The following is a 25054-nucleotide window of genomic DNA, read 5'->3' as shown; positions in this document are numbered from 1 at the left end:
AGGAAGGAACACTATTTTTTATGTCTAGGCATCTTCCATAGCAAAGGCAAGCACTAAATAATACACACAATTCTTAACTAACCTAAACATCCAAGTGACCAATAAATTAATCTAAACATTTCGCTGAGACACTGTCCAATGGCCACGAGGATCACCATCAGCGGTCTGCAGGGCAAATGCCAACATGTTTAGGTTTAAAGTTGTACTCAGGGACTTCTTTGGTGGCCCAGCAGTTAAGAATCTGCCTTGCAGTGCAGGGGACACAAGTTTGATCCCTAGTCAGGGAACTAAGGTCCCACATGCTGTGGAGCAACTAGGCTCACACAACGGAACTATCGAGCCCACGTGCCACAATGAAGATTCCGCGCGCCCCAGCTAAGGCCCGATGCAGCTAAATAAATAAACAAATATTTTTTAAAAATTAAAAAATTAATTTGTATCTAACTGACACACATAAATTTAAATGAACCACCCTGGGAACTCAAAATGAACTTTAGTTTCTAAAATAAAGTACAACCAAAATTTTGCCACTTTTTATAAGGAAAGAAAAAAACAAAACAGATAAATTGATTTCTTTTCCTACCTTAAAAAAATACATCATATAAGCTTATTTTTAAAGTGGAGATCTTTTAAGTCATTTTGAGATTTCCTCATCTATACAACAGGGATAATAACAGTATCCATCATTATAAGGTTATGGCAAGGTTTAAGTAAATAAATGTAATGTGCTTTAACTAGAGGAATTAAAGAGTCTCTTGATGAAGATGAAAGAGGAGAGTGAAAAAGTTGACTTAAAACTCAATATTCAAAAAACTAAGAACATGACATCTGGTCCCATGACTTCATGGCAAATAGATGGGGAAACAATGGAAATGGTGACAGACTTTATTTTTGGGGGCTCCAAAATCACTGCAAATGGTGACTACAGCCATGAAATTAAAAGACACTTGCTCCTTGGAATAAAAGCTATGACCAACCTAGACAGTGTACTAAAAAAGCAGACATAACTCTGCCTACAAAGGCCCATCTTGCGATTTTGAACTGTGGTGCTGGAGAAGACTCTCGAGAGTCCCTTGGACTGCAAGGAGATCAAAGCAGTCAGTCCTAAAGGTAATCAAGCCTGAATATTCACTGGAAGGACTGATGCTGAAGCTGACGCTCCAATACTTTGGCCATCTGATGCAAAGTGCTAACTATTTAGAAAAGACCCTGATGCTGGGAAAGACTGAAGGCAGAAGGACAAGGAGACAACAGAGGATGAGATGGTTGGATCGCATCACTGACTCAATAGACATGAGTTTGAGCAAGCTTTGGGAGACTGTGAAGGACAGGGAAGCCTGGTGTGGTGCAGTCCATAAAGCCACAAACAGTCAAACCCTACTGAGTGACTGAAACAACAAGTGTGCTCAGTGAAACGCCTGTTACATAGTAATAACACAGATGATCTACTATCACCATCACCACCACCACCACCACTGGTTTTAGGATTTGATCACATTATTAACAGATCTAACTAGATAATAGTAAGATCAAGAAGATGTTCCAGGGAATTCCCTGGTGGTCTAGTGGTTAAGACTCCAAGCTTTCACTGCTGAGGACTTGGGTTCAATCCTTGGTCAGGGTACTTAAGATCCCACAAGTGACACAGCGCCGCTCAAGAAAACAAGTACCACAGAAAGCTAATAAAATTATCCACCTTTTTCTGTTGCTAAAAGGAATACAATTAAAGCCAGGGGAATTAGCCAATAAGCACATCTCTTATGTCCCTCTCCCTGGGATTGAAATGGACTTCCTAAGTACCTGTGAGCCCTGCAGAACTGAGTTCAGTTTCACTTTGCACCTCTGAGCTCAATTCCCTTGTACATTTGAAAGTGGGAGGTATACATGGCACACACATATGCAAACTTTCCTTCTAACTCTTGGAGCATTTCCTTCTAACTCCTGTGCATACAACTCCTTGTATATTCCCTCTCTCATGAAAAAGAAACACGGTAGTGATTAAGAAGAGTGTGAAATTCCATAAATTTTACAGCTAAAGAGAACAGTTGTGATAAATACACTGAAACAACAAAATCAGCGACGAGAGTCTGGGCGGTGACAAGCAGCGGTGTGACATCTGGCGGAAGCCAAAGTCACAGCAAGGGGGAGAGAGGTGGGCGTGAGGAAGCATCCTGCCGAGCGTGGACACAGAGAAGGAGAGGAACTGGCAGCTTTCCTTTGGAGCCAGGCCAGCCTTTCCCACCTCTAATTGAATAGGACGACGTCGCTACAAGTGAGGTGCCTTGGAGAACGAGGCAGAGGCAGTTTCCTTTGCAATGTGCGGCACACCTTTGAACATTAAGTAGCATGTGAAGTATACTTCCATTCCTTGTGGGCCAGTAATTTGGTAGGAGAGGTAGATCCACCAAGGGGACAAAGGATTTGGCTAATGATAACAGTGTTTCAATAAAGCAGCTTCTAAACAGAGACTGGGCTTTGAACGGAACAGTGTCGGCTATCTCATTTAGTCCAGTTGATTGTCAAAGCTGCCTACAATTCCATCTTTGGCACCAAGAATATTTCACAAAAGTGCAGTTTACAGAGTTAGAAGGGATCTAAGAGCTCATCTAGTTTATCCGATGTCCTTCTCATAAATGTGGGGACTCGGGTTCAAAGAGCGGACAGTGACTTCCTCTAAATTACACAGCTAATTAGAGTCAGGGCCAGAATTCAGCTTTTCTAATCTCAAGTCTTGTGTGCTTTTCTAGGAAACGATGCTGCCTCCACGAAATGGAAATTAGTGTGAAAATATGATTCAATATGTAAATGTCAGTTTCACACTCAAATAGTTCAGAATGTACTGTTTTGCATATCAGCATCTATTGTTCTCTATTTCGTGTATTGGCTCTTATATGACCAATAATATTTTAAGCTTTAAAAGGACAGGTTTAATGTCAGACCATTATGACTTCTCTAAAGGGTCTACAACTATGCAAGATATACTAAATAAATATAAACAGATGCTAACACCTTAACTGCTTTGCCAATGCTCAATTTTTCAACTTTGTTAATAAATAAAAAGGATCCATTGTTATTTTCTTACACTGGTGCTCTGAACTCTGAATCAGGAGCTTGTTTCCAATAACCAACAGAATTTATCAGTTCTCTGCTTTGGCTAGATTAGGTGGTATAACTTTTTAAAATTTCAATGTTAATTTTGCCACTTTAATTAAAGAGAGACTTTGTACCTATACTGGAATTGCAATGTTCACTACTTCAAACACTTCTAGAAAATCTAAAAGATTTTAGCAGCTTCCAACGGTCCTTGTGACCAAGTACCTTTCCCAGCTCTAAAAGATTATGGATGGGGATAGTACTGGAGCTGAGGAAGAACTCCTTACCCCTAATGCCTAAGCAATACAGAATTACTTGCACCTTGACTTTAATCCTCTTTGACAGAATCTCTTTTAAGGAAAACCGTCAATCTTTTCTTTCTAATAACAGAGGTGACTACGCTTTAAGTAAAACCATACAAAGTTTATAAAAGGCTTCAATCAAATCCTGAGAAGAGTTCTCTGAGGCTGCACAGAATAATTATGAAAGGAGTGAATGCCCCAACCAACTTCACTTTTGCATGTGGAATGTGAATACATTATAAATTCAATAAATATTATTGAGCACTTATTATGTGAGAAGAATTATTCCAGGTGATGAAGATGGAAACCTGGATCTGGAAGGAGCTGACAAGACAGACTGGAGTAGGAAAGATTTCAGATGGAGGAAACAGCATTTGTGAAGGTAAAGACACAACGGAAAAAAAAAAAAAAAAAAAGACACAATGGAACAGGGAATATTTGGGTACTGGGAAATATGGGACATGTATACTTAGTGAATTAGGTGATTTCAGTAGAAAGCAGAGAGGAACTGAGATAACAGGAATTGGAATGATACTGTCATTGACTTCCTAGACTATAAAGTATGAACTTATGGGGAGTTCCCTGGGGGCCTAGTAGTTAGGTAGGACTCCAGGCTTGCATTGCCATGGCCTAGGTCCAATCCCTGTCTTGGGGAACTGAGATCCTACAAACCCTGCAGCTGAGCAGCCCCCCACACCCCCCAAAAAAGAGCTTCTGTACATAAACTATGGAGGAACCAGTGAAAACCATCCCCATTCCCATGCCAATATAAGCCTTTTTCATGTCTTAGAACACTGCAGAAGCAGTAGGGATGGAGGGAGACCTGTGGAATATAAGATATATTTAGAAGGTAGAATACATATTCCTATGTATGTAATGAATAGTGAAATAGAGGTGAGAGAGAAAGAGGAGTTAAGAGGATGCTCAAAAAAGGGAAAGGCGGTAGAGCAAATGTGAAAAACTCACTTCAGACCCAGTGAGGCTTAAACTGAGCTGTTCAGAGGCAACTGGAAAGAAAAACAACGGGCAGCTGAGATCATGAGACTGAATCAAAGTGAAGTGTTAGCTGATGCTCAGCTGTGTCTGACTCTTCACAACCCCATGGTCTGTCCATGGAATTCTCCAGGCAAGAATAGTGGAGTGGGTTGCCATTTCCTTCTCCAGGGGATCTTCCCGACCCAGCAATCAAACCCAGGTCTCCTGCATTGCAGGCAGATTCTTTACTGACTGAGCTATGAGGGAAGACTGAATGAGGAGTCAGCCAACTGGAAGGTTTTATTTACACAAACACACATTCCTATGTTCACATGTGGACGACAACAGAGGAAACAATTACTACAGGACACACCGTGGCAGAGACAGTCTTCCTAGGTTGTCAGGAGAGCACAAAGAAGCTCTCGTGAGTAACAAACAAATATGGGGAAACACAGAGTTTCCCTGGAAAATTATATTTTTAAAATGACATACACCAAAAGTTAGGCATGTGTCTTTGTGAAAAATAAGGACTCGAGATCAAATGTGGCTTTAGTGCTTTACAGTTGTGTTATAAAAGACAGTCCACTTGGCCTTGAAGTTTCAAGTGTGCCATCTGTATATGGGGACAGTCCTGCTTGCCTGATAGCTGCAAGGAATGAAAAGTACTCATCTGTGTTAAAGTTTCTAGAAGAAGGCCCAGTAAGTAACAGGGGCCTAATAAATGTCAACTGAATCTGAATTTTACAAGCAAAAAATTACATACTGTGTATACTTCAATTTTTAGCAAAATTATACTCAATAATTATGAAATTTCTGTAAATTTTACCTCTCTAAAACCATCACTAACTCCAAGTTTGAGTGGTTCTTCTGTTGTGATCTCATCGTAATTAGAAGTTTAGAAATTTAATGAGTTGAAATGCAACACGGCACAGCTGCCTTATTATACCAACTAGTTAACACAGTATTTGTTTTCTACATTAATTTTACTTGCTAATCAAAAATACTGCTTTCTCCCAAATAACATCAAAATAAAATTGCTGACTGTGCAATGGTAAAACTAACAACACCATGTCTGCAACAAGGTCACTTGAATTTTTTTTTCATGAGCTGGCAGTTTCCAGGGAAAATTCTGGGTTGGACAAAAAGTTTGTTCGGGTTTTTCCATAATAGCTTACAGAAAAACTGAAATGAACTTTTTGGCCAACCCAATGTAAGACTCCGTATACCTTCATCGGTTCTCAAAAAATTCCAGGGCCGAAGTCATGCTCTGTACACCCCAAGGCAGATACATATTAAGTTGCATATGCTGAACATGCCCATGAGTATCTTTGTTTGGGGTTGTTGTTTTGTTTGCTACACTGCTCAGCTGTGGTGTATCAGTTCCCAACCAGGGACTGAACCTGGCGCGTGGTAGTGAAAGCCCAGAATCCTAACCACTAGGCCACCAGGGAACTCCCACCCTCGAGTATTTTTGAATGTTGAGCATCTGACCTGATTCATCTCCCTGAGTTAGTAAGTAAGTCGCTGGGAAAAAACCTACTTAGGGCAACATATAATTGTATGTTTTCAGATGCCCACAGCAACTAGAAAATCCTGGGGAAAAGACTATTTAGAACCCTTGTACTAGAACACAGTGCTCCCCAATAGCAGCCTAGGTCCAACACAACGGACATGAAAGCTCCTCACTGGTCTTCCTGCTTCCTTCTGTGCTGTGTGCTGTGTTCAAGCATATCTAACTCAGGCTCCTCTGTCCATGGGATTTTTCAGGCATCAGGCAAGTATTACAACCCTGAGTGGGTTGCTATTTCATCCTCCAGGAGATCTTCCCAACCCAGGGGTCAAACCTGCGTCTCCTGTCTTCTGCACTGCAGGTGGATTCTGTACCACCGAGCCACTGCTGCTGTCTGCTTTCCCCAAATGATCCACCAAAGAGTAGCCAATGGTCTAACCAAACCTCATCTGATCACGCTAACCCCCTCTTAGCCAACAAGCTTCCAGAGAGGCCCACTGCTTTCAGCACAAGAACTTTTTTTATCAGTCTTCATAACATGGACTAACTCTCTAGTTTCAATCTTTTACCATTCCCCTAAAACCCCGAGCCGTATTTAACAGACTACTTTAGATTGCAGATTTTGTATATATCATGTTTAGAGTAAAAACTATATGAAGATATGTATTTCTATTTGTTTTTCCATCCGAAGAGCCCTAATTCGTATCCAGTACCCCACTAGTTAAAATAGGTAAAAAATTGGAGTAGGAGGCTCAGAGAACCATTTGTGCCTGCCCCCAACGTCATTAGAAAGTGACTGTGCCGAAGGAAATGGCACCCCACTCCAGCACTCTTGCCTGGAGAACTCCATGGACGGGGGAGCCTGGCAGGCTGCAGTCCACGGGGTTGCAGGAGTCAGACATGACTTAGCAACTAAACCACCACCACCAGCCTAGCCCTCCCTCACACTCCTTCAGGCCTGCACTTTCAGGGCTCCTTTCTGCTCCATCTTAGCCTTAATGACAGCTGGTCCTTCAACACTCAGGTTAGGCTCGGCTTATAGAGCAACTACCTGTGAGGCTACTGTAGTACTTGTCACTCTGCAGCATGGCTGTTTATTTCTCCACCGCCCCATCTGAAGGCACATACTAAGCTTTGCACATTCCTTCAGCTCCCAAGGACAGTGCAGGCTATAGATTTGTTGAATGGATGGCTAGCAGCACCTATAGAACCTCTTAGCTATATTATACTGTACAAATTAGGAGGCATCACAAAAGGAAATGTGAAATTCTGGCCAAGTATTTCAGTTAATAAAGATTCAGATTACTTCCTCTCCCTTCCCTTTTTCTTTCCAATCTACTTCATGCTATCTGCTTTACTGTCTACACTCAAAAGTAATGGTAAATCTAAACACTTTTTTTTTCATTTTTAGCTTTTAAAAAAATGTGTTATGCTTTCCTACTCCTTTACTCTTCCTTTTTATGCTATTAAACTTTTTTGGTGAAATAATACACTCACATAAAAGTACATAAAATATACACATATGGTTTAATGAATAAAGTGAACATACATTTAACTACAACCAAAGTCAGGAAACAGAAGAGTCACCTATTTCTCCCTCCAAAGGCTTCCTATTCCCCTGTTGGGGGGAATAAAGAAAATCTCACAGTTGCTTGGATCAGCCCCTGAATTCCTATCTCTGCACAATCCTGGTCCATGGCAGGTACAGAGAAGCACTAAGATGCCAGGGTACATGTGTATTTTTATCTGTGAATATGTGTGAGGGCATGCCCACACAGGCCAAGGCACTGGTTTAAAGCAATGTCAAAAGGTGGGGTAAATCTGTATTTCTAATGGTAAACACTTTGCTGCTTAGTAAAACAGTATTCTACTGCTTACGGCTTAAACCAAATCCTAACAGGGAACCACATAATTTTCAAGATACAAGTTTCAAAACAACACAAATTTAAGGCCAACTACTTATACTGCTTCACCCCCACTGTGGACAGGAAAGATGTTTTAAGTGAAAAGTTGGCATTATGAGGTTACACAATCCCAGCCACCCAATAGGCTCATTCCACTCAGCGGAGAATAGGGGTTCTCTATGCTCACAGCAGGCATACAACAGGGTAGCACATATATGCTCTCTGAGTGAGAAAGCAACACCTTCTCACATACAACCCCCTGGAGAGAGATGGGGAAGGGGAGGGGGGAGGACTTTACACCTGCAAACTCCTAACTCTATCAGCGCTAGGACTGGGAAAAACAGCACATATTTTTAAAAACAAAAAAAAGAAAAAAGGTTTCCTGATAAAGCTAGTAACTTTCAGAGAAGGATGTTCTTAAGTCATCCTAACTCTATCAGCGCCAGGACTGGGAAAAACAGCACATATTTTTAAAAGAAAGAAAGAAAAAACGTTTCTTGATAAAGCTAGTAACTTTCAGAGAAGGATGTTCTTAAGTCATTTTTTTCCTAGGAAACTAGCAAGCACAATGATTCAACATCCAAGTCTTTGTCTCTTTAATGGACTGAGTCAAGCCCTAATGACTCTATAAATAAACTGGTTAAAAGGGCAGCTGTCAGATTTCTTATTCTTCTTGGCAGAAAAACACTATAAGCACAAAGTGTTGTCATATTAATTAAGGCATCTGAACTTCAGGGCACATCTGTCCCTGGGCCTTTGGATAATCAAAATGACCACTAAAAATAGAATGGTGCTATCTCCAGTGGGGTAGACATGAGCCACTTTCAACCCTGAGAGATTCCAGTGAGATGTGACTTGAAATGCACGTTTTGCAATACCATTGAATGTCCATCTATATGTAGCCATTTAAGTTTTTACTCTATGTTCTATTAAGGCTGGTAGACAAAAGTAATTAACAGATATAACTCTTGGCCCATAGTGAAAATCCAGCTAGCTGACTAGCTAACTGAGGTCTGGCAGGGAAGAAAACACCTCTCCAGGTCTAAAAAACCACTGACTGCACTGAAACTCCACGAGTTCCATGAGGAACTTCTTGGTAATTTTTTTTCAATTTCCCCATCACCAAGAGTGAGCCAGCGCTGTCTGTCAAGATGCCCAGGCTGCATGGCAGCAGTGTCAAAGGCTGCCATTTGCTCCGAGGCACTGCCATCTGCAGCAACACAACATTTTGTCTCCGGAAAATAAACACATCTGCCTTTGCCAGTGTCCTCCCACTGTGTCGCCCATCTGGAGCAGGTGAGCTAGAAGGCAAGCCTGGGCATGGGTGAGATAGGGGGCGAGCAGGGGAGATGAGGCCTCAAGGGAGAAGGCACATGGAGGAAGAAAGTAGTGCTGCGTCATGTCACATCCTGCTAACCACATTTGCCAAAAAGCTTGTGAAATTACCCTTGTTAGTGATATTTTAATCACAAGTAACAAATGGTTGGTTGTGTTTAGGGGACAAGACCTGCAAAGCCAAGGTTTTACCTGGGCCATCTGTTCACAAGATCACATGACCTCACCGACACCAATAAACAGATGATGTCTTTGTGTCAGCCACCAAAGGCACGAGGACAATACTGTCCTTTGAATAGAAGGCTCAAGGCAACAGGGTCTTTCTAGGACAGGAGCACACAATACCTGCCTACTATTAACCAGACTAAACACACTCAAATTCAGGCCAGAGTGCAGAGACAAGTCACTTCTAGAAATGACTGATACCTGAAATTCTTTCCTATATATTCTTTCCCTTTCACTTAAAAAAAATAAATTCAAGTCTAGTTATGGTCTTTTTAAAAAATTAATTTGCTTTTGGCTGCACTGGGTCTTGGTTGCTGCAGCTAGGCTTTCTCTAGCTGTAGTGAGCGGGGGCTACTCTCTCACTGTGGTGCAGGGGCTTCTCACTGCCGTGGCTTCTCTCGTGGAACACAGCCTCTAGGGCTCACAGGCTTCAGGAGTCATGGCACCTGGGCTCAATGGTTGCGGCTCGTAGGCTACAGAGTGCGGGCTTAGTAGTTGTGGTATGTGGGCTTAGCTGCCCAACATGTGAGATCTCCTCGGACCAGGAACCACATCCATGTCCCCTGCACTGGCAGGTGGACTCTTAACCACTGGACCACCAGGGAAGTCCTTGTTATGGTCTTGATGTCAGAATTTCTTTTAAACTGAAGTATAGCTTTAATTTACAATCTTGGGTTTGTTTCAGATATACAGCAAAGTGACTTCAGTTATATATATTTACTTTTTCAGATTATTTTCCATTATAGGTTATTTTAAGATATTGAATATAGTTTCCTGTTGTTGTTCAGTCACTAAGTTGTGTCCAACTCTTACGACCCCATGGACTGCAGAATGCCAGGCTTCCCTATCCTCACTATCTCCCGGAGTTTGCTCAAATTCATGTCCATTGAGCTGGTGATGCCATTCAACCATCTCATCCTCTATCGCCTCCCTCTCCTCCTGCCCCAAGTTTTACCCAGCATCAGGATATTTTCCAATGAGCCAGTGCTTCTCATCAGGTGGCCAAAGTACTGGAGCTTCAGCTTCAGTATCAGTCCTTCCAATGAATATTCAGGATTGATTTTCTTTAGGATTGACTGGTTTGATCTCCTTGCAGTCCAGCACCACGGATCAAAAGCATCCATCTTTGGCACTCAACCTTCTTTATGGTCCAGTTCTCACATCCATACATAAGTGGAAAAACCATAGCTTTGACTATACAGACTTTTGTCAGCAAAGTGATGTCTCTGCTTTTTAATACTTTGTCTAGGCTTTTCGTAGCTTTTCTTCCAAAATCCATGTTTCTTATCTCTTCTATGTAGTTTGTCTCTGCTCACCCCACACTTCTGGTTTAACCCCCACGCCTCCCCTTCTCTGGTAACCATGTGTTTGTTTTCCATGTCTGTGAGTCTGTTTCTGTTTTGTATATAGATTCATTTGTATTATTTTTTAGATTCCACATATAAGTGACAGAATATTTGTCTTTCTCTACCTGACTTATTTCACTTAATATGATATTCTCTATGTCCATCCCTGTTGCTGCAAATGGTATTATTTCATTCTCTTTTACTGTTGAGTAATATTCCACTCAACAGTGTGTGTATACATACCACATCTTTTTAAACCAGTCATCTGTTGACGGGTACTTGGACTGTTTCCACGTCTTGGCTGTTGTAAATAGTGCTACTATGAACACTGGGGTACATGTATCTGTTCAAATTAGAGCTTTGGTCTTTTCTGGCTGTATACTCAGAAGTGGGGTTGCTGGATCATATGGCAACTTGTAATTTTTTAGGGATACTGTTTTCCATTGTGGCTGCACCAATTTGCATTCTCACCAATATGTACAAGATTTCCTTTTTCTCTAATGTTCTCCATCATTTTTTATTTGTAGACTTATTATTTTTATTTTTTGATGGTGCTGTGCAGCATGTGGGATCTTAGCTCCCTGAGTGGGTACCAAACCTGTGCCCCCTGAATTGGGAGCACAGAGTCCTAACACTGGACCGTCAGGGAAATCCCTATTATTTTTAGAGTTTTTGATGATAGCCATTCTGACTGGTGTGAGGTGATATCTCAATGCAGTTTTGATTTGCCTTTCTCATTTCTCTAATAATTAAAAGAATCCACCTGCAATGCCGGAGATTTTCATTAGATTCCTGGATCAGGAAGACCCACTGGAGAAGGGATAGGCTACCCACTCCAGTATTCTTGGGCTTCCCTCATGGCTCAACTGATAAACAATCTGCCTGCAATGTGGGAGATCTGGGTTCAATCTCTGGGCTGGGAAGATCCCTTGGAGCAAAGAATGGCTACCCACTCCAGTATTCTTGCCTGGAGAATTTCATGGACTATACAGTCCATGAGGTCACAAAGAGTCAGACATGACTGAGTGAATTTCACTTTCTAATAATTAACGATGTTGAGCATTTTTCATGTGTCTGTTGGTCACTTGTATATCTTCTCTGGAGAAATGTGTATTTAAATCTTCTTCCCACTTTTTAAATAGTTTTTTTTTTTTTTTAATATTGAGTTTTATGAGCTGTTAATATATTTTGGATATTAACCTCTTGTCAGTAACATCATTTGCAAATATTTTCTCCCATTCCATAGGTTGCCTTTTATTTTGCTGATGGTTTCCTTCACTGTGCAAAAGCTTTTATTTTGATTAGGTTCCATTTCTTTATTTTTGCTTTTATTTCTTTTGCCTTGGGAGACTGATCTAAGAAAATATTGCCATAATTTATGTCAAAGAATGTTTTGCTTATGTTCTCTTATAGGAGTTTTATGGTGTCATGTTGCATATTTGGGTCTTTAACCATTTTTGAGTTTACTTTGTGGTGTGAGAAAGTGTTCTAATTTCACTGATTTACATTTAACTGCCCAGCTTTCCCAATATCACTTGCAAAAGATTGTCTTTTCTTCATTGTATATTCTCATTTCTTTTGTTGTAAATTAACTGACCGCAAGTATGTGGATTTATTTCTGGGCTCTTTATTCCATTCCATTGATCTATATGTCTGTTTCTGTGCCAATATCACCTTGTTTTGATTACTATAGTTTTGTAGTATTTGACATTAGATCTTTAAATCATGCTATCTGGAGCTGAAAGAAACTGTAAAAATTACCCATATGTTCTTTCTACCAAGGTTTTCATCTAGCTCATGGGAGAGTTAGTGCTATAGCTCCTGTATCAGGAATCATTCAATTACACTAGTTTTCAAACTTTATAATTTCCAATATGATAGCCATTAGCCACAAGTGGCTATTGAGCACTTAAAATGTGACTACTGTGACTGAGGAACCACAGTCTTTTCTTTAAAGAAACAAAAGTTTATTTCTCTTTCAAAGTTCAAGGGACTCTCACATAGGAACTGAATTTTAAATTAAATTGAAGCAAGTTTTTTTATTAAAGCATAGCTGATTTACAATATTATATCAGTTTCAGGTGTCTAGGGATTCAATATTTTTATAATTATACTCCATTTAAAGTTATAAAATAGCTACATTTCCCTGTTTTACAATATATCCTTGTTGCTTATTTATTTTATACATAGTAGTCTGTACTTCTTAATCCCATGCCCCTATCTTGCCTCTCCTCTCTTTCCTATCCTCACTGGTAAGCAAGTTTGTTCTCTGTATCTGTAAATCTGCTTCTGTTTTGCTATATACATTTAATTTTGCTTTTTACATTTCACATAAAAATGGTACCAGAGTATTTGTCTTTGTCTGACTTTTTGCATTAAGCATAGTATGCTCTAGGTCCATCCATATTGCTGCAAATTGCAGGATTCCATTCTTGTTTATGGCTGAGTAATATTCCACTGTGTGCGTGTGTGTGCGTGTGTGTGTATAGACACCCCACATCTTTTTAATCCATTCATCTATTGATAGATAATTTTAATTATTTTAAATTTAAATAGCCATATATGACTAGTAGCTACCATGCTGGACTATGTCAATCTAGAAAAAAGCTGAGCACATAATATATGATCAATGTTGGTTTAATTCTATTTTCCTTATTAATAGCACTCTTTACTAGCAGATTGTTGAACTAAAATAGCACAAGAAACAATCTCCCATAGGAAACTATTAAATTGCTTCTTTAACCAAACAGTAACAGCACCATAAAAGCAGGTTTATTAATTTATTTATCAAATAAATGTATTAATTAGGTATGTGTCATACACTGTGTTAACAGCTTTGCATGATTACCTCATTTAATCTTCATAGTAACTCCATGAAGTAGGTACCATTATTTTATAAGTAGGGAAATTAAGCTTAGAATTTGTTCAAAGACACAGCTAGCAAGTCAGTGGGCAAAGATTTAAACCCAGGTAGTGTAATTCCAGATACTGTGTTTAACCAACAAACTAAACTGTCTGTATCTTAAAGAACCAATTTATATAAGATTGGCAAACAGCACAGCACATAGCAAACTGGAGGTCAAACAATTTGAGCTACAGACATGAAATTATGCATGGTAACTGGCTGACTCAAGTAAGTATCATGTGCCAAATGGTGTGACTATATAAAAATGCCAAATTTAGTGATTTTGTACTTAATGGGAAGACTGAAAAACCACCATCCCCTTTCTCCTCATAAAAAAATGCCTGAAATATGAATTAGTATTTTAGAACAATCTCATTCGATTGGAAGGTGGCAGAGCAGGGATTGGATCTAGAAGCACAAGGCAGAGGTAATCAATGTTTACTACAGCCCCATGTCACTGTCTACAAGGGATATTTATTTGTTAAGACATCAAACATTTCTGCTAGGAGATTAACCGGATTCACTGCATTTGCATAAAGCACATTGCCTCTCTTATCTCAATTCTAAAAGGAGCTTAACTCACTTAATGTCTGTAGCATTTAAGACAAAGTGTTTATTGTGCCGAAAGCTGGAATTCTTATTCCAATTCTGCCTGGCAAGTCAGAGGGATATTTTACACAGCAAGCCACAGTATACTCTCTACTGAATACCACAGGAACTTCTAAGAAGCAGGGAAGGTTGTATCTGATCCATTTACCTCTCTTGGGGAAGAGTAAATAAGAAAAGCCACTGATCTTTCACCCAGATTAAAACAATGTATATAAATTTATCCCCTCTACCCAATTCATCCTGTTTTTAGCTTCTCTTCAAACCTCACAATTTTTCATATTGCACAAACTCCTTGGTCGAAGCTAGCAAAGAAAGATTCTATTTACTAAGAAGTTCTCAATTCAGTATTAGACACTAGAAAATAAACTGCTTTAAAACCTGTAATATGTAACAAATCAAAACCTGTACTTGTTTTGATTTGTCATAAATCAGCTTAAATAAGTACAGATGAAAAAAAAAATTATGTTCTAGAAACACTACTGAAAAACCAAGTAGCTGTCAAGGCAGAACAGGCAAGTAATTACAGTACCATCAGTGCAGCTTTTGCCTGACCTGCTGTGTGACCTGCAGCTAATCCCTTTGCCACTTTATGCTTTTCATTCCTATCAGCGAGAGAGAATTAACTACTATATATCTCAGCAGACTAGTGAGTAGATTAAATTATTAAGCAAAATGCTTTGGGCAAAAGTCATATGAATGTTAAATATTATGATTTACAAGCATTCATTATCCTAGCACTCCTGTGGGGTTAGGAAGCTATCACGATTTCATAGATGAGTAAACAGGCACAGGGGGTAAAGTCACATGGCAGATCTCTATTTACTGAGTCCCTGTGGGAAGGGAATACTACACACCTTCAGCGATCATACCAACTTTCTTGGCACATCCTACACAACCTTTAATACATTCAATCCTCTTTTCCCCTTTCTTTTTTCATTGAATCTTTAAGATGTTGCATCTTTTAACATGCTGTCAATGGAACAAAGACAGTGCTAAGATAACAACAAGGCCAGACTAAGTGAAGAGGAGTAATTCTGTGTGCACTGGCAAGAAGAGTCACAGAAAGGCGCGGTTACTCTCAAAATAAAATTTGTACATAATAGTATTTTAAGGTTTCATCTCCACCACCACATAATCCAACCAAAGGAATTAAGACACATGGTTTGCTGTGAAAACACTGAAAATTAAAAGGCCATTGCCAGATCTTCCTGTTGGTGTACCCCTCCAAATTCTCTCCAACTGTTGTGTTCACCCTCTGGGCTTTAATTAGCAACTATGCAGAAAGAAAAAACAAATCCCACAAGACTGAAAAATAACAAATAGCAATAGGAAGGGCTCAGGAAGGCCAAATAAGGGTAAAATACTACTTGTGAGTAATAGGAATAGAAAAGAAGCATAGATTTCTCTGTTCCTAAGGCTGCTTGCTGTATTGCTTACCCGACTCCGAAGATAGTCAGCCAGGTTTCGGCGAGTGAAATTAGCTGCTGCTGTGGGAGACAGTTCATAACCTGGTACAAGAGATACATACTTGTTGTCAACAGTTGAAAAGTGAAAGTGGAAGTTGTTGAATAGTGTCCAATTCTTTGCGACCCCATGGACTATACAGTCCATGGAATTCTCCAGGCCAGGATACTGCAATGCGGGAGACCTGGGTTTGATCCCTGGATTGGGAAGATCCCCTGGAGAAGGGAAAGACTACTGGAGTGGGTAGCCTTTGTCAACAGCTGGGCAATAGCTAGTTAGTACCAGCAGTGATTACTGGGCATAAAACAGAACCAAGGTAACTATTCTACAGTGAGATTGAATTCATCGCCCTGATTAAGCTATTTATTCAGCAACAGACTGTGGTTTCCTCTGCAGAAGGAAAGAGGTACAAATATATACAGCTGTTTTATATATATATAAAAAAGAAAGAGGTCTTGAGATGATAATGTTTTTAGTTTATTTAAAAAAGATACTGGGAAAGACAGGCTGGAAATTAGAATGGCCTCAGTCATACTTTATAAGGTTTTCTTTTTTTTAAGTGAAGTAATTTTATTAAGAAGTGTAATATGATTTTCAAAAGCACAAGCCACAGGGAAAAAATTGTTTCTATCGCTATCTGTAACATTTTAAAAATTGAGGCTCTCCAGCATAAAACCTCTATAAATAAAGTTATAATGCCAAGCAAAGTACAGCCCAGAGGAATGGTATCAGATGTGCCTTAGTAACACACTCTGGACATTAACACTCCAGCATAAAATGGGGCTAGTGTCAAAAATCACAATGACCCACAACTCAGCAGACCCACAAGAAAATGCCAGTTTGGAAAGACTGCATGTGATTATTGCCTACAATGTTTGAAATACCAGTATCACATCAGGTAAGATGAAGATTAAAATTCTAACAAATATTTATTGAACAGCTATTATGTTTCAGAGCTTACACTAGGTGCTTTCACATATATTACTGAATTTCACCCTTACAAGTCTATTAGTACATGTTAAACTATAATGAAAACAACTCTGAACAAGCAGGAATACTTGTCAATTCTCTAACTAAACAGTGCTAAGGATTTCACAATTATCTTAAAAGGCAGAAAAGTCTGATGCCTGATCATCTGCATATAAATTTTCTTTCTTTCCCTTATTTTGGCTCAGTTATTGAGTCCCTTGGACTGAAGGAGATCCAACCAGTTCATCCTAAAGGAAATCAGTCCCAAATGTTCATTGGAAAGACTGATGTTGAAGCTGAAACTCCAATACTTTGGCCACCTGATGCGAAAAGATGACTCATTTGAAAAGACCCTGATGCTGGGAAGGATTGAGGGCAAGAGGAGAAGGGGACGACAGAGGATGAGATGGTTGGATGGCATCACCGACTCAATGGACATGAGTTTGAGTAAACTCCAGGAGTTGGTGATGGGACAGGGAGGCCTGGCGTGCTGCAGTCCATGGGGTCACAAAGAGTCAGACACAACTGAGCTACTGAACTGAACTGATTGAATTTTAAATGCACAAGCTATATTGTGTAGGGTTACATACACAAAATATAACTTAGGAGTTTTAAGGGCAATTCTAACCACATACAATTTGTGTTTTATGCATTGACTTTAGACCCTGAGAGTTACATAACAGAAACTCTCTTGTTTATTACCCCACGCTCTCCTGGGCCAGGACAGGGAAGTATTGCTCTACCAACTGTACTTCAGAAACACTGGGACCCTTCCTGGGGACCATGCAGACAACAAGTAGTCATTAAAAAATAATTATTAAAGTATTTTACACATGGCACTCTGCTCAGTGTTATGTGGCAGCCTGAATAGGAGGAGAATCTGAGGGAGAAAAGATACATGTACATGTATTGCTGAGGCCCTTCACCATTCACCTGAAACTACCACAATATTGTTAGTTGGTTATATCCCATTAGGAAATAAAAAGTTTAAAAAAAAAGTATTCTAAACTTGCTTAAGCCTAAATACCATGTACTTTAGGTTCCTTAATGGCAGGAACTGAGCCTTATTCATCTTTGAATTCTCTATGGTACTACACACAAGGCTTAACATGGATGAGGCCCTCAAAAATATTTATAGAACTGAATACATGATGCTAGGCTTGCCACCTAGAAAACTATACAAATGGATCATATCCAGTGATTTTATACATACAATTATATTAAAATTTCCTTAATTTATACTAGTTCTATGTATACGAGTATTATTACACTGTGCAGTAAGTAACTGGAAGGAAGGTTCTTTTCTGCTGAAGCATCACTATAAACTTCCCTGGATCCAAGGGCTAGTGGCTAGTATTATTTCACAGGAAGGCTTTCCCAGTGGATAAGAGTTTATTAGCTCCAGAGAGTTCACAAAATATCTCACAAAAATTCTAATTATCTCCCTAGATAAGAACCTATCAGAGAGGCAAGGCAGAACCCTTTTATGACACAGTAAATCTCTTATAATTACACAGAGTCTAAAGTTTACAAAGCATTTTCATACATACTATTCATTAATATTATTATAACAATACCATTTATTTATTGTTTGACTATGCTGCACAGCTTGTGGGATCTTAGTTCCCCAACAAGGGATCGAACCAATCCCCTCTACAATGAAGTACAGAATCCCAACCAGGACTGCCAGGGAATTCCCAATAATGCCATTTTAGTGACAAGGAAAGTAAAGGTCCAGAGAGGATAAGTGATTTGTCACATAAAAAAACAGTAACCAAGTTTAACTTAGGTCTTTTAGTTCTGAGATTTCGTATATACTGTAGCTCAAGTCACATTCTCTAACACTTAAAAATCTCATATCATCATGCTCATTTTCCAAGGTGGGGTTATTTTTATCCCCAATGTATCAGTGTTGTAATAGTTCTCTTTTCTGCTCTAGGATTTTTGTAGAAAATTCTTAGGACCAGAAGGAGGATCTAACTAAGGCTTTAAAAATAGTAAGACTCAAATAAAAATAAGAGCACATGTATAGAACTGCCAGTATAGAATATTCTCTTTCAGTACACTTTAAAGACAAGACCACCAAAGCCACATTCTAAGTATTACCCACCATTTCGCATCTTATAGAGCTGCACATTTTTCTGAATATATTCTGCAAACTGTACAGTGTCTCCAGCCTCTCCAACACACAGGAGTAAGATTTTTTCACTCATCTTAAACATCTTGTCATGATCTGCTCAAAGAAGAAACACACAGTGTTAGAAATTATCTTAGCAGAAAATTATTCTTATTACACAGCAACTACAAATAGGCTTATCAATTACCATACTGAATTTTATGAATAACTGTTTTATGAAGACTTTGATGGGCAACTGTATCAATTACTCTCTTCCACTCTCCAGGTTAAATTCATCTGCATATTTTATTAACATCAATTTCAGGTGGAGAATATATATAAAAGCTGATAACTGAAAATACACTTAAAAACATTAAGGCACTTTGAAATGCAATGAACAACAACTAAAGAAACAGAAGGAAAAAAAAAAAAAAAGAAACAGAAGGAATCAAGCCAATGGCCATTATCTTCGGCTCAAGATTCCAAAACCCTGAAATGTCTCTACAAATAAGAATGTAAATTATTATATAAACAAAAGCATATATGAAAAGAACCAGTGCTGCAATTAAGGAACCATCTCAAGGAAGAACAAAAAATCAACTGAGAATATAAATCACCTTAAAAAAGTACACCAACTCCATTTACAAAGCAAAGAGAAAGTTACAGTGAGTGCCAAACAAAAATCCTAATAAATATTGCACTAAGCTATTTAAAAATACCTCAAAAATCTCAACACTCTAATCTTATCTAGCTGAACCAGACACATTCAGATTAAACAGATAAATAAATATTCAGATAGAAATTAGTGCCCAAGGAAGAAAACTCCACATTCAGTCCGTAGCTTCAGAAAAAAGCTAAATCTCCCTATCTTACTCTCACTTTCACTTTTCCTTTTTCAAATAGTGCTGAATAATCTTCGCTGGGAGACATGCTTCCTGTTTGAAAGCTTTTGAAATGTCAAAATCTCTTAACAGGATTTAAAAAACAAATGCTATAGTCAAATACTTTACAAGTATTTGAGAACTGGAGATACCAGTAATAAGGTTTCCTAGACTTTAGGGGGGAAGTGCACAGAAAATGTGCCTGCAGATAGTATCAAGCTGCCTTGAAACTCCTAGATTCAAACACTTTTATTCGTTAAAGGCTACAGGAGATTTAAAGACTATGACTTTAAAGATTTAAAGACTGTTTATGAAAGAAAAAATTCACTTATAGATAAATTATCTATGCAAAGAAAAAGAACCAAAAGAGTATTAGATGCTGCTGGCATCTGAGTTCCTGTAGTTGCAGAAGTATGGGCAATTTTTATTTCTTTCATTATGCTTAAGAATATTTCCTATAATGTTTATACTTCATATGCACCATCTTTGTAAGAAAACACTACTTAATATGTTTATTGTCATAATGAGAAAAAAAGCTTCATATCTGGGGGGGAAAGCCTGTTTACAAAGAATTTATGTTATACTTAGAAGAAATGCTAAATTTTGAAACTGTAATCTCTTCAACTGTTCAATTTTGAAATGAACTTAATTCAAGACCAAAAAAGTGTTTTTTAAACATGCATTGTATAGTGATTGGTGAAGGGGGTATTAAAAAGAAAAAAAGAAGATGCTAACCACTCCCTAAATCATGCAGGAAACAGCTCAAGGCAATTTCTGATCCTTGAAAAAGAACATACAAGATCCACATACAGGAAACAAGTGGACAACAAAATAAGCAATGTAAGCATACAATACTTTAGACTGGAACCCAAGAGATTTTCGTAGCCTGGGTTGAGCAAGTCTAGTTGAGCTCAAGTCTGAACTTGAGCAAATTATCTGTATTTTCTAAGCCAGTTTCCAAGTGTGTAAAATGAAGATACTGTCACCTACCTCTGCCTAACTCATAGGTGGGGAAAACTGTACATGTACAACATTATCATACTCAGTGTGAGACAATGAAGTTCAGATTATACATGCTACAGGAATTCAGGGGAAAAGAAAAAGAGCAATCTGTGTGAGCTGAGATACTGTGAGAAATTTAAAAGCAATTCTATACAGGCCAGAAGATAAGAGAAATGAAATGTGGCATGTAGCCAAACTGAAATATTGCACCACTTTAACAAGCAAGCAATCTCTGGGAAACATCTTCTCTATAGTATCAAAATACCTTATAATGACAAACCAAAAAACTGGAAGCGTCACTCTCATTTTATACCAGAAGAATAATGAATCTCAAAAGGTTAATTCATTTTCAGCCTACCCTATATAGTTTCTTCATGAAATGAAAGGTAAGAAAAAGTCCTTATACAATTCCAAAGCTTCTATCATAAACATTTTTATATCTGAATACACTATAGGGAAAATTAGAGCTAAGTACAATTATTTTCAAGCATTTTTAAAGAACTAACTCAAATTCATCTTCTATACCACAGTGATTTCTCTGAATAACATAAGGATTTACTTTTGAAACCATTAATTTAAAAGCTAACCTAATACTCACTGGTGATACTTCTTTTTATCATACAAAATCATCTTGTGATATTTATTTCCTGGTTTTCTTAATGTCTTAGACCCCTTTATGGATTATACCAAATACACTGCATACCCTATAACACCTAAAAGTACTGTGTATGTAAGTAGGCTTAAAACACATTCTATTTTTTGAAGTGGCTTCATATATATTATTATGAAGAAACAGAACACCTATAAACGTACTGAATTTGTTACTGTTAAACTACTTCATTGAAACTCCAATACTAAAAAAAAAAAAAGAAACTCCAAAACTTTGGCCACCTGATGCGGAGAGCTGACTCATTTGAAAAGCCCCTGATGCCGGAAAAGATTGAGAGCACGAGGTGAAGGGGACGACAGAGGTTGAGATGGTTGGATGGCATCACTGACACAATGGACATGGGTTTAGGTGGACTCCAGGAGTTGGTGATGGACAGGGAGGCCTGGTGTGCTGCGGTTCATGGGGTCGCAAAGAGTTGGACACGACTGAGCAACTGAACTGAACTGAAACTACTTCATGCTAAACTCACTTGCATGTCAAAGGCCTTAGTATTCAAAATAATGGACAGATATACCCTTAAAAAACGAACTGACTACTTTGGAAAACATGGTTTACAAGTAAAACTTCTACAAATATATCATGGAATTTCATAAAGTAATTTGACTTAAAGAACACAATCCACACCATAAAAGTTTAACAGTTTAATAACTTTTCTTTCCTTAAGCCAAGAATGAACTGTTACCTGCCCTCAAAGCCGTCCCTAGTCTCTACAACTAGAGATCTAGTTGTAGATCTCTTCTTCCTCTGGAGTAGATAAAAACTATCTCTGCTCTCTCTGCACTACCTGAGAAGTTTTAATGTACTTTTCATACGCAGCATCATTTTCTAGCTTGTGTTATAATTATTTGTACACATATCTGAATCCCTTATTAAACTGTAACTTCTAAGATAAGGGCCACATCTTATTTTTCTTTGCATCCCTTCAGCACCTAGCACTGTAACAGACATATAGGTGCTCCAAACCTATTTGTCAAATGAACATTAAATCATCTGGGCCAACAGATTAATACTTTTTCAAAAGTAGGATATCTATGAATCATGAAAACACATTCTTAAGATTCCGCAAACAAGCAACCAAAATCTTTTAAAAATATGGAGTCAAATTGCATAGGGCTGAACCTGGGTTCTGTCACCTGAGGCCTTAGGCAAGTTTCTTAACCTCTATGCCTCAGAACTGTCAATGTGGCAGCATTCATTTCAAAAGATTCAATGAATTACTGCAAACTGCTTAAAATAACACGTATACAAGTGCTCAGTATGTTTACTACCAAGTATCTGTCATAGTGTTAAACATCTGCACAAAACTTTTTCAACTCAACCCTCTCAACAAGCTTTTTAGGTTGGTGTTACTAATCTTGATTTAGCAGATGAGGAAATTTGGGCACTGCGAAATAACTTGTACAAAGTCATAAAGCAAATGACTGACGGGGGTTCCAGTTTCCTAACTCCACTAGCTACTTAAATACAAGGAAAACTAGGTAGCCAGTGCCCTGAAAAGGAAGGATCAGAGCTAAGACTCGGGAAGCTATAGACAGTGGAAGGGAAACGGCAGGTTTCTAGTCCCACAATTTCTCACTCTCCCCAGGATCCCACCTTATGCTGTCACAATCTAACCTCATCAGCACCGACAACAAGAAATCTATCAGAGACTAGGGGGTCTAGGAATCCTGAAGCCGGGCTGGCGCTTAAACACTTAAACTGAGTTCCCTTAAGCAACTCTCGCCTAGTAAGCATTCAGCAAAAGCTGGAGCACAGTACTGACCCAGGAGCCCTGGGAGGAGCCAAAGTCAAGGCCCTAAGCCTGTCTGCCTGTCTCCTAATTCTAAAACTACGCAAGGGCTGACCAGGGCCGTCGAGGTTCCATGCCCCAGACCTCCCCGGTACTCACCCAACCTCCCACGAACTCCTCCCGGCTGTCCCTATACCCAGGCCCGGCCGGGCCTCCCCTGCTTCCTCTCACCATCCTTCATCTGGACAATATTGCTAGCAGCCACCCGGTCGGAGGCGACAAGGACATAGTCGGGACCCTGGATGCCGATGAGGTACTCCATGGTGGCAGGAGGCCGGGGACTGCAGGCTTAATCGAGCGCGGGGCTGGCCGGCTTCTCCGCCTCACGGGTGAGACAGCACCTCCGAGCAGAGGTCCGCGCGTCGCAGGCCCCGCGACAGTTCTGGCCACCGGCGCTCACGGATGACGTACAACTGTCGCGAGAGTTTGGAAAGTGGGCGTGGCGTTTGGTGCGTAAAACGCTGCTCTTGGCTTTTGACCTGTTCTGGTTCCTTGCGATCCCGGCAGTACTGGGCACTTGCCTCACGTAGTGTTACGTGATACCTAGTTACTTTATTTATAATTGGGAGTTTAAAACTCGCTTGAGGAGGAAATCACGCGCTGTATATAAAGTGCCGAGCACATGCGTCTGCCCAAAGGTGTGCGTCTTTAGCTGGCAATTTCCCTTCGGTTCTCGGTAAAATATCTCTTGAAACCCCTTTTCTGCAAGCTAGATTAGAGAAAAATAAACCTGAAATTTGAAAGGAGCCCTTCTAACATATTTCATAATTGTAAAATATGACTGAGTTTAGAAAGATCTAAACATGAAGACAAATAATAAAAGATGTGTTTATGTTGTTCCAACCTCAAATTATATGTAGTTGCTACCTCTGATAACAGTGATTTGAAGGGAGCACCTTTACTTTTTATTTTATACACATCTATATTATTTGAATGTTTCACAGTGCTCAGGTATCACTCGTATTTTAATAGGAAAAAGTACAGCCATCCCTTTACATGTTTCAGCCATTCTGGGAAAGCTAATATATTCCATGATTAGTTTCTGATATTTGAATGGTTTCATAATTGAGTCTTCATACTAAATAGCTTACTCAGAAATGGAAAACTGGTTGCAATTGTATCTCTAAACAAATCCATGGCTGATTCATATCAATGTATGACAAAACCCACTGGAAAAAAAATAAAAAATTTAAAAAAAAAATAAATAAATAAACACAACTATGCAATTCTCTTGCTTCGGCAAAAATGTGTAGTCCCTACTCCCTTCTGAATGTTTCTTCCAGCTCTCTGCCCATGCAGGAACACAGAGCCTGAGGAGCTTGGGGCAGCCAATCTATCATGGGATTATACCAGAGGCAAGCGAGGTCATTACGTCGACCGTCTCACTATGAATACAGATGCATCCATCATCCTAGAAACATCCTTTCTTAAACACCACTGGGGAGGCAGTCTCTTAAGCCTCACTCCCTTTCTGTCATTTTGTCTGTGTTTTACAATTGCGAAAATTACATAGTTATACTGTACATACACAAATAACGCAGAAGTGAAGTTAACTCTCTCTCCTCCTCTCACCAGAGGTAATACTTACCAGATGTCTGTATCCTTCCAGAACTTTTTTCCTTTGCATATACCAATATTTATCTATTCATCCATTCATTCATAAAGGCTGCAGAATTCTGAATTGGAAAACCCAATTTTTAAAAAGGACCTTAAAAAGAAAGGACCTCCCCAAGCATCTTGTAAGCTGGCCATTCGTCCTCCTCCCCAGGAAATCCCCTCTACCTAAGTCAAACTAGATTCTCTAACTTCTCATTATAATAGAAGAAAGTTAATTTTCAAGGTATAACTTGTTCTATTTCACTAAGAATTAGGGAGAATCCCTTCTTCAGTTAAAGTCTTAGAATAACTGAATGTTAGAATTAGAAAAAGTGCCTGCAGAGGTTCCAGAAATGGCATGAT

The 25054-nt window shown here is 39.1% G+C and overlaps 1 protein-coding gene across 1 annotated transcript in view; it reads right to left on the bottom strand.

Moving 5' to 3' along the window:
* PSMB2 (proteasome 20S subunit beta 2) overlaps positions 1-23483 on the bottom strand; it is a 34529-nt gene extending 11046 nt beyond the window's left edge. Inside the window, exons 1-3 of the mRNA XM_061122418.1 lie at positions 23267-23483; positions 18748-18870; positions 15642-15712 (exon numbers count right to left, since the gene is read on the bottom strand). Of these exons, the coding sequence (XP_060978401.1) occupies positions 15642-15712; positions 18748-18870; positions 23267-23357 (285 nt within the window). The 5' untranslated portion in view covers positions 23358-23483. The remainder of the gene's footprint in view (positions 1-15641; positions 15713-18747; positions 18871-23266) is intronic.
* Positions 23484-25054: the final 1571 nt, after the last annotated feature.

The sequence above is a fragment of the Dama dama genome, chromosome 20, assembly GCF_033118175.1.
Source record: "Dama dama isolate Ldn47 chromosome 20, ASM3311817v1, whole genome shotgun sequence".
Lineage (NCBI taxonomy): Eukaryota > Metazoa > Chordata > Mammalia > Artiodactyla > Cervidae > Dama > Dama dama.
This window is presented reverse-complemented; position numbering and strand designations above follow the sequence as displayed.